This window comes from Apium graveolens, chromosome 8 (assembly GCF_009905375.1).
Source record: "Apium graveolens cultivar Ventura chromosome 8, ASM990537v1, whole genome shotgun sequence".
NCBI lineage: Eukaryota > Viridiplantae > Streptophyta > Magnoliopsida > Apiales > Apiaceae > Apium > Apium graveolens.
The window spans coordinates 267,131,899-267,144,422 of NC_133654.1; the positions used below are offsets into that span (position 1 = coordinate 267,131,899).

At 33.7% G+C, this 12,524-nt stretch overlaps 1 protein-coding gene across 1 annotated transcript; it reads left to right on the top strand.

The window, feature by feature from the left end:
• The first annotated feature begins 237 nt into the window (after positions 1 to 237).
• LOC141680964 (protein NRT1/ PTR FAMILY 4.5-like) lies at positions 238 to 9,069 on the top strand. The gene is made up of 8 exons (XM_074487035.1): positions 238 to 615; positions 1,359 to 1,499; positions 6,165 to 6,299; positions 6,402 to 6,479; positions 7,542 to 7,631; positions 7,834 to 8,211; positions 8,340 to 8,452; positions 8,529 to 9,069. Exons 1-8 carry the CDS (start codon positions 238 to 240, stop codon positions 9,067 to 9,069), a joined length of 1,854 nt encoding a protein of 617 aa, XP_074343136.1.
• Positions 9,070 to 12,524: the final 3,455 nt, after the last annotated feature.

Sequence of the window (12,524 nt, forward strand, 5' to 3'; positions counted from 1 at the left end):
CAAGCTCAAGCTGCTAATAAAGGCAAATCTCAAATAGTTGAAGTTGATGTTGGTATGGAGAGGCTTATCAAAGCAGCTGAGGGACCAAGTCTGAGCAAGTAATTTGAAGATTTGTTAAAGGCTCTCAGGGATTCTCTCAACAACAACTTCATCACTTACAAGAGGGCTTTGAACAAGACCATAAATTTCATAAGGGTGATATTGGTGACCAAGGAAAATTTTCAAGAAAAGAGAGCTATGATAAACATCAATGACTCAGATGTAGATAGATGCATGCAGGTGTCCCTAAATTTTCTTACATTAAGAAGGGCATTTGAATTGGACATCTTCATTGAAAAAGTCAACAAAGTAATCAATGAAGACACTCTCGTGCTTAGGGAATTACAAAAAGCTCAAGAAGTTGTTTTTCCAGAAGCATACCTTTATCCACATAAGGGAGTGACTTACATCTGTCCTAACACCAAGGAACTCAAGAATTTTCTTGTTCCCAGACATTGTGTCATGTCACACGAAAAGCTTATAATGACTCTGGAAACTGGATTGAAGGCCAAGAAGAACAAGATAGAAGAAGATATAGAGATGATAAAGATTTTGGGGAAATACTTGAGAGATCCTGTAGCAAAGTTGCCCAAAATACAATAAGGATGACTTGGATGATGATGAGCAGAAGAAAGATGATCAAAAACCTTCTGCCTCAAATCCAAGTCAATCCTCCAAGACAACTGACAACAAAGAAAAGAAGCAGGATGAGAAGAAGGGAGATGATGAGAAAAAAAGTGATGAGAGAAGAAGGAAGAAGAAGGAAGAAGGAGGAGGATGGTTCAAAACCAAAGAAAAATGTCCAGTCAATCCAAATCCAACTTGTTCAAACCACTAAACCTATAAGCTCAAACATTCAACTATCGTTATCCTCAAAGCCCAAGTTCTTGTCCAAACCAACTGCAAATACCCTACTCAAATTACCAATCACATCCAGCCAATCCACCATGAAGAAAATTACAAACCTACCCTTATTCAAGGCACCAGTCAAAACTCATTACAAATCTGTTGAAAGAAAACCAAAGAAACTGCAAGTTACTGAAAGGGCTATTTGAAATTGTTATGATTAATTTGATTTTCTGCCATTAAATTGGTGCATCACAGATGAAGAATATTTTTAATAGCTGGCTAACGAAATAGTCAGAGTCTGGATTGTATCTTATACAGAAATTAAGATATATTATGATGATGGTACCTTCACTCTTCTTGGCAGCAACCTAATGGACACACTTACAACCACAGAATTCAAAAAAGTGATTAGCTTGATGAGAGATAAGTACACTATTAGAAGGGCATGTAAGGCTGTATTATGTGTATAGGTGAGAGAAAGGGATGAAAGAAATGCAAGAGCAAATGCTGAGAAGGAAGAAAAAGATAGAAAGTATGCAGAAGAATTAGCAAGACTTGAACAAAGATCAAATGAGCTCACGGCAAAGGGGTTGAGCAGACTCTCTAAGGATGTACACTTTCTGGATATAAAAGTTGGCAGATATTCAAGATTTAGAGCTAGTTACCTAAATGGTTATTCATTAGATGAGTGGCTCAATTTTGTGGAAGCTCTAAGAGGTACTGAAATCATAGAGGAACTTCAAGTGTTAGTAAATCTTAAAGACCTCATTAGAAAGGAACCAGGCTATGAGGATTTCATGTAATGAATGTACTTGTTAAACACATGTAATCAATTTATGTATAAAAAGTTATACTTGTATTTCTGTCAATTTTTATGTAATATATATTGATTCATTGTAACTTGGGGTTAGTCTTGTTACCAGGCATGAATTTGTGATAAGCAATCTTCTCAAAAATTGGAAGAGATTATTGTACAAGACATGCCTGTATCATAACAAGACTAATGATAGACCTAAGAATTAGTTTTATGAAAATCTAATTTTTATTTTGTATTGTATTACTCGAGTCTGTAAAAATGTCAAAGATTAGACTGGAGTATTTTTCTGTAAATAGTCTCAAGCCTAAGAATAAACTCTAGAAGAAGATCAAGAAGATCATGCCTCGGAGATAGTGTGAAGAAGCTTGGAGTTGAATAAATCTATTTTAGGAAAGATGTTCTAAGTCAGAGATATCTACAAGTCACAGATCAAGTCATACAGAGAAGTCATTCGAGAACTCCAAATTTGCTTATCGAGAAGTCCAAATTGACCTATCGAGAAGTCCCAGAGATATCGACAAGTTAAATGAAGATATGAAGATTGAAGATATCGACAAGTCACTTTGTATATAGAGAACTCAAAGATATCGACAAGTTTAAATGAAGACATGAAGATTGGAGATATTGATAAGTCAAATATTTCATTAGAGATCTCAGAGATATCGATAAGTCAATATGCATATAGATATCTCAGAGATATCGACAAGTTATTTCTACATGCAGAGTTTTGGAGACCTCGACAAGTCAAAGTTACCTCGAGAACTTAGGGACCTCGACAAGTCAAAGTTATCTCGAGAACTTAGAGATCTCGAAAAGTCAAAGTTACCTCGAGAACTTAGAGACCTCGACAAGTCAAAACACTTATAGAGAACTAAGAGATCTCGATAAGCCATTATACTTATCGATGTGTCAGTTTTCTATAGATCAAACTGAAGATCTCGATATGAAGCTCAAGTACATAATGCAGAATAGTTAAATATTGAAGATTATCAATCAACAAATGATTTAATCACTTAGATTGAAAAGTCTACAAAGCAACTTGAAGAGTACAAGATCAAAGGCCAAGATTAACTAACAAAGAAAAGTCACAGATTAACAGGAATTGCAAAGATACACTAAGCCAGAAATTGAAAGCTTTAGAGATAACTTAAAGTAGGGTTTAGTTCATTCTATTGCATGCTGTGTAAACGCGTGTTTACTAATTTATAAATTTAACACCGGTCCTTTGTTTTTAAATGTATCAAACAGATCTAGAATCACCTGTAACTCTCTCAAGGAAGAAGCTGAGTTCCTTACAAAGAATCTAGAATTTGTAGCAAAACACTAGCTTGATTTTAATACAAAATTAAGTGAGTTTTAAAATATTGTGTGCATTATTTTAATATCAGTTAACATAATATTACTGTATTTCAAATCTGCTTTGCTCACCAAGTAACAAACATTCAAAAAGCCTTAAAAATAATCAAAACACATTCACCCCCTGTGTTGTATTCATTACCTAACAACTAGTATTGGGTGTGGAATCAATTTCGAAGAAATTAAGGGAATGACGGGTTAGGTTGATATGGACACATTCAACAAATACAGATATAGTTCGTTAAGACAGGCCAAAATCATACAAGTAAGAAGAAAGTGAAAGCAAATTTGACCGCAAAAGATATGAGACGTGATCAATTTAATTTAGAATTGAAGACCTTTTATCTTATAGGCAACATGATATTAGATATGGAATATGGAGAATATTAGAGTGATATAGGATGACTATAATGGTTTACATAAGGTTAAGTGTAGAGTTTCTTAAATCATTTTGTATGAGAGTATGTATATCTGTACGTGCGTTTAACTAACTTTGTTTTGTGAATATAAATATCATAAGGGTATAAAAGCATCATAAGTGGTAAACGCATTTTGATGAAATTTATGGGCTCAATTATTATCTATGTGCTTGCATAATGCCTATACTTAGCCTTTACGATGGGTTATTTTTTCTTGTTCAACTAATTTTATTATATACATAAACACAAGTATCTATTATTTTGTCTTGGACTAAGCCCATAGTCTCCACTTAATATTTATGCATAAGAATTAAAAATCTTAATAAATTTTAAATTTAATATATTTAAAAATCATAAAGGAGGTCATGCGAGATAAATTTAAAAAGTGAAAATAAAAAATTTGTGCACTGTATAGTATATAAGCTAGTTACATACAAAACCAACAAATGTAAATTAAAGATCCATACAATTGACCCGATTTATAAATTCAATTTGAGGCTGAAAATCTAAAAAAATTAGCATTAACATTTTGGCTCCGTCAGCGGGAAGCATATAGGATCATCATTAAAATTAAACTTTTAATAACCTTCAACCTTGTTCAAAGAACTATAATCACACCAATCATCCTCCAATTGACCACAATAAAAGAAGAGATGCAACACTTCTTCGTCCCACTATCAGCAGAGATGAAAGCTCTACCAAGCCCAACCCGTTTATCTAAGCACTGAAGTTGGCCCAAGCAATGATCGTTACCACAACTAAGACTCACTGCCATACGGGATGAGCAAACAATCCACCTCACTGTCGAAATAATGGAAATTATCAACTTCAGACAATAATAATATCCTTGAGGGGCCGAAATTTGGAAAAAGAGTTCAACCAGGTGCATGATAGAACGCTTGAGCGCAAAGACCAACATCATCGCCCTCAAGATCATCAAAAAGATGAAGATAAGATTTATGCGCGGATGAGGGCATTATAAGAGAAATAATGAGAAAATACCCTAGAGCAAGAACATTTGGAGTGAAGTTTAGTGTGAAGGGACTCTCCATCTCATGGATCCCCTCCTAGAAGGACTATCCCAGATAAGCCACATTTACGAATACAAGAAATCCAGAGATAAGATCCATATGTGAGGTAGAGGAAGATCACCTCCTCGAGACCGATCCCGACTTTGTGATGATGGTCAACAGGATGATGATGGTCAAATGATGGAAGTGTTGGACATATGGGAAGAGTTCTTCAAGAGCATGATGAAGAGATAGAAGATTCAATGATCGAGGTGAAGAATATGGTTATGAGGAGAAAATGAACGAAATAGCCATGCTAGTTGTGAGAAAATTAAACAATATAGAGCGCTTAGTGCTTGATAGAAGGACCACTCGATATTCTATGCAATCTCATCTTTTCAGGTATATTCATAATTATATCTCTGCGGTTGGTTGTAATATCCCTAAAATATCATATTACAATGGTAAGGATGATGATCCCTACGAGCATGTCACTCGATTTGAAAGGCTGTTGAGATTGGCCGGGAAAAATGACATGACCATGTGTCAACTGTTTGAGATATACTTAAAAGAAAGTTCTCGCGAATGCTATCATATCCTGCACCCGAACTCCATCACATTATTTCACTACTAGAAAATCAACATTAGACATCGCACATTAGACATCAGTCAGAAAAGTCACTGATGTTAAAAGCCTTTTTTACATCACATAAAAAAAAGTGATGTCTTTTTGGTATGTTTACATCAGCTTTTGAGTAAAGTGATGTCTAAGTTGTTCTTTTAAAAACTACGTCACATCAGTTAACATATAAACCGATGTCCAATTTTTTTTTAACATCGGTTGACATAATAACCGACGTCTAAGCTCAATTTTAAAAAATTAGAGCCCGCTGCTTCTCCCTTTTGCTCCCCGCCCTTAGCCAAATTTTTTTCCCCCTTAGTATATTTCCCCATCCCGCCTATTCACTCATTCACTTTAATAACATTATAACATAAAATTAAAAATAAATCAAAATCAAAACAAAAACAAAAAATTATAATCTCCACAAAAACAAAAACTCATTCAGTCATTCCCCCTTTCTCTCTCGACTGCTAAACCTAGAACTCTTAAATATATGCTTACTGTCTTTCCCCCCTTTCCGATTAGACCTTGAATCTCCAATTAAACCTCTCAATTTCTTCAACTCATCTCTTAATTTCTTACTGTCTTTCTTTCAAATGTTTTTTTTTCTCATCTGTTTCAATTTTTGTGACAGATTCGAAGATTAAGGAGTTAAGTGTGTTCATTGAAGTTTAAGGTGAGGAGTAGAGTTTCTTGGAGCTAAATCTTGTAGCTAAGGGTTTATTAAAGCTTAAATCTCGGAGCTAATTAAGTTGGATTTTGGTCTTGGAGTTTGTTGCTGTGTTTTTTGGGATTTTGGAGCTTGCTTTGTTAGGTATATTCTTCTTTACATATCTATTTATATATGTTTGGGTTGCATTTTGTGTAGTTGTATGTATGCATGTGAAATTGAAATGTGTAGTTGTTGCATGTGTAGTTATATGTGTAGTTAAAATACGGATTTACATGTAATAACAAGTGCTTGTATATATCTGTGTTTGTGTTGTTTGTAAATATATTTGTGTTTAGTCTGTTTACTAATTCATATTATAATCTTAAAAACATGTATTCAGATATTCTTAGTTTTCCTAGGCAGAATAATTCAGTTTGTGTCAGTGTCGAAAAGATGCTACATGGCCATTAAGAGTTCAAATGTAGTATATTGCATTTTGGGCAGTAGGTTTCTTTTGGTTACAAATTTGCTTAGAGTAATCTCCAGTTTCTGGTTGTGATATATCATATATGAAATTATATTTAAATATGCAGCATTGTCTTTGATTTTTAACATAACTCTGATTACAACTTTGCAGATTACAGATGTTGAAAATTTGATAGTAGCACCAATATCAAAAGCATCAACTAGGCAAAGAGTTGGAAGGGCAGGAAGAGTACGTCCAGGAAAATGTTATAGGTGCTGAACTGAGAAGTTCTCATTTTATTGACAATAGTTTCTTTTTAGAAGTTGTGCCTATTATTATTATCTATTCTAAATATCAAGAAGATTTTAATGGTTTAGGTGTGATACTGTGTCCAAATTCTGCCTACTGTGTGCACAGTTTGAAGTGAATTAGATCTTGAAAAACAGGGCGTGATATGAGTTGATAATTTTCATAGATTGATGGGTGAATATCTTCCATAGCATCTCTCCTGGTTTGAATTAGGGGTTACCTGTGTAGGCCGAGTCTTGAATAATTTCTCCCTTTATATCATCCAACTAGACTTAATGAATAAAATACTAGTCGGTAGGTGTTTATTATATGTAATTTCAGCTTTGATTGATCATTCTAGGTTTTAACAGCTCGATAACTCATGATTTTGATATTACGCTTTCATATGTATATGCATGTATTTATCTTTCTACTTTTTGAGCTTATCTCTGGCACTGGATATCTCTGTTGTTTTTATTGCAATTATGTCCAAGTTCCACCTCTTTGGTGTTTTTGTTATTGAAAATGGATGGTTGAATTTAATTATAATTCATCTTCGGCATTCTTCTCAAATATCACTGCATGAGTTCTTGTTCGTAAATTTATTAAGTTTTTGTTTTGATTTTGCTGGAGAGCAAGACTTTGTTGAATAATATTAATTTGAGCTATACGATATTAGGCTCTACACAGAGGAGTATTACGTCAATGAATTATCTACAGAGGGGATTCCAGAGATTAAGAGAACAAGTTTTATTTCCTCTGTAATTGATGATGATGCCTAACTTACTTCACCAGCTGGTTTCCAAATAAATGAAATTCCATTAGTATGTTGCAATATATATTTCTTTTAAAAAATTGAATAATTTTATCTTTCTTCCTGAGCACACACACAAGAGATGCCTGGTATAATTTCTGCACTTCTCTCTGTTATCCAAGTGCAAAACCACCTACCTAGCCATATAGTAAACATAATTTATACTGATTTCATGATTTCTAGTACTCAGAATATTTAACTTTATGTAGGAACCAATGTTCTCAAAAATGATCTTAGCTTCAGATGAGCTTGGATGTTCCGAGGAGATCTTAACAATTGCTGTTGTCCTTTCCATACAGGTAGACTTTCCCCTATATCATAATCTTTTTGGAATTCTTCATATTTGATCTAGCTGTTTGCATAACATAGAAATATGAACATCTTGAGTTGAATGATACAATAATTGTATGATAAGTTACATTCTAAGAGTTCTCTAATCAATTGTATACATATAGTCTACACTGGATCTTCAGAATTCTGCAAATATTTGAGATGCTTAAGATATTACTAATAAATCAATGTGAGGCTGCATATAGTAGCCAAGCTGCGATTCTATACACTGGCCTATATTTAGTCGCATTTGGTGCTGGTGGACTAAAAGCGGCGCTTCCTTCCTTGGGAGCAGACCAGTTTGATGAGTCAGACCCTGAAGAGTCTAATACCCTTTCTAGTTTCTTTAACTGGTTCCTATTTTTTGTTGTTACTGGGGCTATCTTTGGTGTCACTTTCTTGGTCCAGATTAGTGAAAATGAAGGCTGGAACTGGGGATTTGGGGTGTCTACTTTTGCAGTAGCAATCACAATCTTGTTCCTGTGCATGGGAAGATCACTCTACAGGAACAATGTCCCAAAAGGAAGCCCACTCAGTCGAATAATGCAGGTGTGCACCATTTTGTACAATTACACAGGATGTATGCATGGTCATTGTAATTGCAGATAGATATACTTTGATGTCCATTATTTTGATGGGGCTAATTCATGACTTCAAATGCTTTTTTCTAAAACTAGGTATTTGTGGCTGCAATTAGAAACCGTAATCTTTCACTGCCAAAAAACGCAGTAGGATTCCACGAGGTTCATGATAAACAATCTGAGACTCTTCACAGAACAAATCAATTCAGGTGCCTACTCTTATTCATCTTAGCTAGCTAGTGGAGATTCTTAGTGTTCGGAAAATTTAATCTCTCTATATTGCAGGTTCTTGGATCACGCAGCAGTTATTGTGACTACAGATTCATCTACTGTTAACAATCCGGGACCCTGGAAAATGTGTACTGTGACACAAGTCGAGGAAACAAAAATTTTAATTCGGATGCTCTCGATAATTTTAAGCACTATCTTCATGAATACATGTTTGGCTCAACTCCAAACTTTCAGCATTCAACAGAGTAATACGATGGACAGAAATCTTCTTGGTTTTCAAGTCCCTGGATCTTCAATCCCTGGCATTCCACTAGTGTTTATGTTTATATTAATCCCAATATATGATCGTGTCTGTGTTCCAATTCTCCGAAAGTTCACAGGGATTCCCACTGGAGTCACACACCTCCAAAGAATAGGAGTTGGACTCGTTCTCTCAGCCATTTCTATGGCTGTGGCAGGAATAGTAGAGATACACCGCAAATCTGTTGCTGTCGAGTACAACATGGTTGATTCTGCAGAGCCTTTGCCTATGACTGTGTTCTGGTTAGGTTTCCAATATGCAATATTTGGAATGGCTGATATGTTTACATTATGAATAGTCTAGTAAAGCTCATGTTTTTTTTAAAAAAACTTCTGTTGCAGTCTATCTGGGTATCGTCCAGGGGATCACAGAAAGAGCTAGATGAAGCAAAGATGAGATTTGCTGCTGCCGAGGTTTCATCTCAACTCATGTTTAATTTATATAGAGCTTCAGCTGGTTTAGCAGATGTATTTCTGTTTGGGATGAACTATGTAAATGATCGATGGTGGATGTCTAGTACTTGCTTTTGCAGTTATGTAGTTTGTTTGGATTATGAATTTTGGTTGGTGGTGGATATATGTACGTAATTTGTATAATCTATGGTAAATCAATGAATGTATGTTTGTTTTTGCGTTTGTTTTGGTTTGGTTAGTTTTGGAATGGTAAAATGGCAGTTGGTATATTTTTGGATGACTCTTGTTTGGGTTTTGGACATTTGATTGAAACAGGGGATTCATGAATAAAAAAAATAAACAAACATCACTTCATGAACAAAATAACTGATGTAAAATGTAGTCAAATAAGATATTTCATACAATAAACTGATGTCATAAGCAGGCACATATATCAGCTCACAAGAAATGACTGATGTAAAACAATATAATAGATATCACATTTTGAAAGAACTGATGTTAAACACACACAAAGACATCGGTTTCATTAAAAAAAGAAAGGTACGACATCGCTTCTGATAAAAGACTGATGTAATATGTTAAGCTACACATCAGTTTAACAAGTTTTTCGATGTTAATGTATCATATTGCTTTATATGTGATAAGTTTAAAATGATATACATGACATATGAATGAATAACTGAAACCATAGTGAAGGTATACATTGAAAAAAAATACATCACATTGTTAAGAAAAATGATGTCTAAACTGTGTATAGACATCGGCTAATAAGCGATGTGTAATGCACCTACCTTTCTCATCGCATGCAAAGACATCGCTTGGATTTTAAATAGACATCGGCTAATAAGCGATGTCTATTGACAAATTTCTAGTAGTGTTTGACTGAAGAAGGAGTAAATTTCTCCAACACTTTTATAACAACAGGAGGATAAGACAACTGACTGCATCACTTGTTAACGTCAAGTAGAGGCTAATGAGTTTTTGGCCACGTACATAAAGCTCTTGACCCATATTTCATGGACTAAAAAAATACCAGGGACTGATGGTATATATATATATATTTGATCATGAAGGCCCATGACAGTCCCATAATCAAAACATGAGAAATTGGTAAGTCGAGGTTTAATAAATTTTAAGGCATACAGACTATCTCATAATGCGCATGTATAGTTCAAAAAGATATCTACTGAATCAGATTACTTGATGCTTGTAAGCATATGATGCAAGAAAAATCAAACATAATTTGATCCCAAATCTAATTGTTTAATGTTTGAAAGCAAAGTTCAGTCATAAAATCTCAATTGAAAGCTAATATGTGGAAGTGCTAACAAGAGAAATGTTTAACAAGGATATATCTTCAAGATTGTTTTTATATGCTAAGAGTGGTCAAGGTACCACATAAATGGTCTTCAGCAACATCGAAAAAAAATGTTAAAATGCTAAAAAATATAGCTATAGGGCATAAGGCAACACTTTAGTCAATTTTGTGGGTGTTGGAAATTTGCATATGGCCTTTGATGTTATGCCAACACATTTTAGAAAAAAATGCCAACATCCATATTATGTTGCTTTGGAGTCCTATGACAACATTTTTTACTCAATAGAAACACCAACACTGAAGTTAGTTTTAACTCTATGGCAACAACATCTAGTCAATAATAACACAATTTTGATGTTTACTTGATTATTATTGCAACATCTTTCTCCATTTATAGCAACACTATTCGATTAACATTTCTTATTTTGCCAACACCTTATTATGTTATAGCAACACCAATTGGATTATTTTTGCCAACACTTTATAAGGCAAAGGCAACATTTTTTTGTGGTAATTTTTGAATAGCTTGTTACTTAAAAAGGCCTCACAATTTTAATCAATTTCATCCAAAGAAATCAAAATAATACATAAATCAATTCCAACTAAGATATGCAATGTCAAATTAATTCGAATATAAACTTTAAACTCATACTTTAATAAACTTTAAAGTCATACAATTCCAACAATTTTGACCTAAAAACATATGATACAAGATAAGATTACATGTTTCGGTCAAAATCTAACAAAACATGATAAATATAATAGTTATAAATTGATCACAAAAATAACAAAATATTACGATATAAGTAAGAGATGCAGAAGTATTAAGGACGTGCATTCCTTTCTCCACTTGCACGACCATTTTTTGGTGACTGCCTACTCTCCAGCTCAGAATCCTGTATATTTCCAAAAGTAAGAAGTAAATACACAAGTTCTAAAAAATCAGATCTATGATAACTTTAAATTAATACTTGTTAAGGTATTAGAATGGGGTGGATGGTCAAATAAAATTATATGTTATTATATATAATCATTTAATAAAAGGAGATTACTGAGATGTCCGGTAAAGAGCAGGCAACACCGAATAAAAATCAAATAAAAAGAATATACAATTACGTTACTGAGCAACTTAGTGTTTAACAAATTTGCATACCCCTGCCCTGGGCAAGAAAAGGGACCACACCATATGTTGTGGCGTATCTTTGGTGCTATGAATTTCCTGTACTAATTGAAAGAAGCATTTTCTTATTTTACCATATATATACTAAAAGTGGACCTTGATATATATATATATATGTATGGGAAAATAGAACTTATACAAATAAAACACATTTTTTATGTTTAGAAGATTCCATACTTAACCGACTTAATGTATAACAAATTCGCATACCCCTGTTTCAGGTTCCCGAAGAAGAACATCTTCGCAAGTGTAACTAATAGACACCAAAAACATTATTTTTTTCTGAGAGCGATTCGCAAGATCCATCTTTGACTGCATGGACCCTGTTCTTAATGTCCTTGATACTGTTCAACTTTGTTGCTGCATTTAAAATTAAATAAGAAATCAATAATGAACCAATTAGAAAGGAAAAGAGGTTATAAAAGTAAGACCAAACCAGAAATGCAATGCCAATAAACTTCCTCATGCACAGCTTCATATCTGCCAATGCGTATAAAATTAATGTCCTGTGGCAGTTTATTACTCAGTAAATTGCAAGAGATATCCTATATAGTGATGCAGTTACTCAATCTACAGATTGTAATAGATATTTATGTATATGAATTTTATGATACGATCTTTACATCTTACATTGGTAGTAATTTGTTAATACTCTATTAACTTTAACTAGGCCAGGGTTCATTTCATAAAACACAAAGACTAATCAGGTGGCGATCTATGTACATAATCATTATAATATAGCTATAAATAGCACTTAAGCACATGTAATGACCATGATATCATTGTTAAAATTCATCCACCTCTTTATATGTGATTTTTTTAAAATTAAATCATCTGA

Bases quoted from the DNA above. Each gene is read 5' to 3' on its own strand.
- LOC141680964 (XM_074487035.1), top strand. From the start codon at position 238: ATGATAAACATCAATGACTCAGATGTAGATAGATGCATGCAGGTGTCC. The intron at 616-1,358 runs GTAGCAAAGTTG...TTATGTGTATAG, and splicing joins GGAAATACTTGAGAGATCCT to GTGAGAGAAAGGGATGAAAG. The intron at 1,500-6,164 runs GTACACTTTCTG...ACATGTATTCAG, and splicing joins TGAGCAGACTCTCTAAGGAT to ATATTCTTAGTTTTCCTAGG.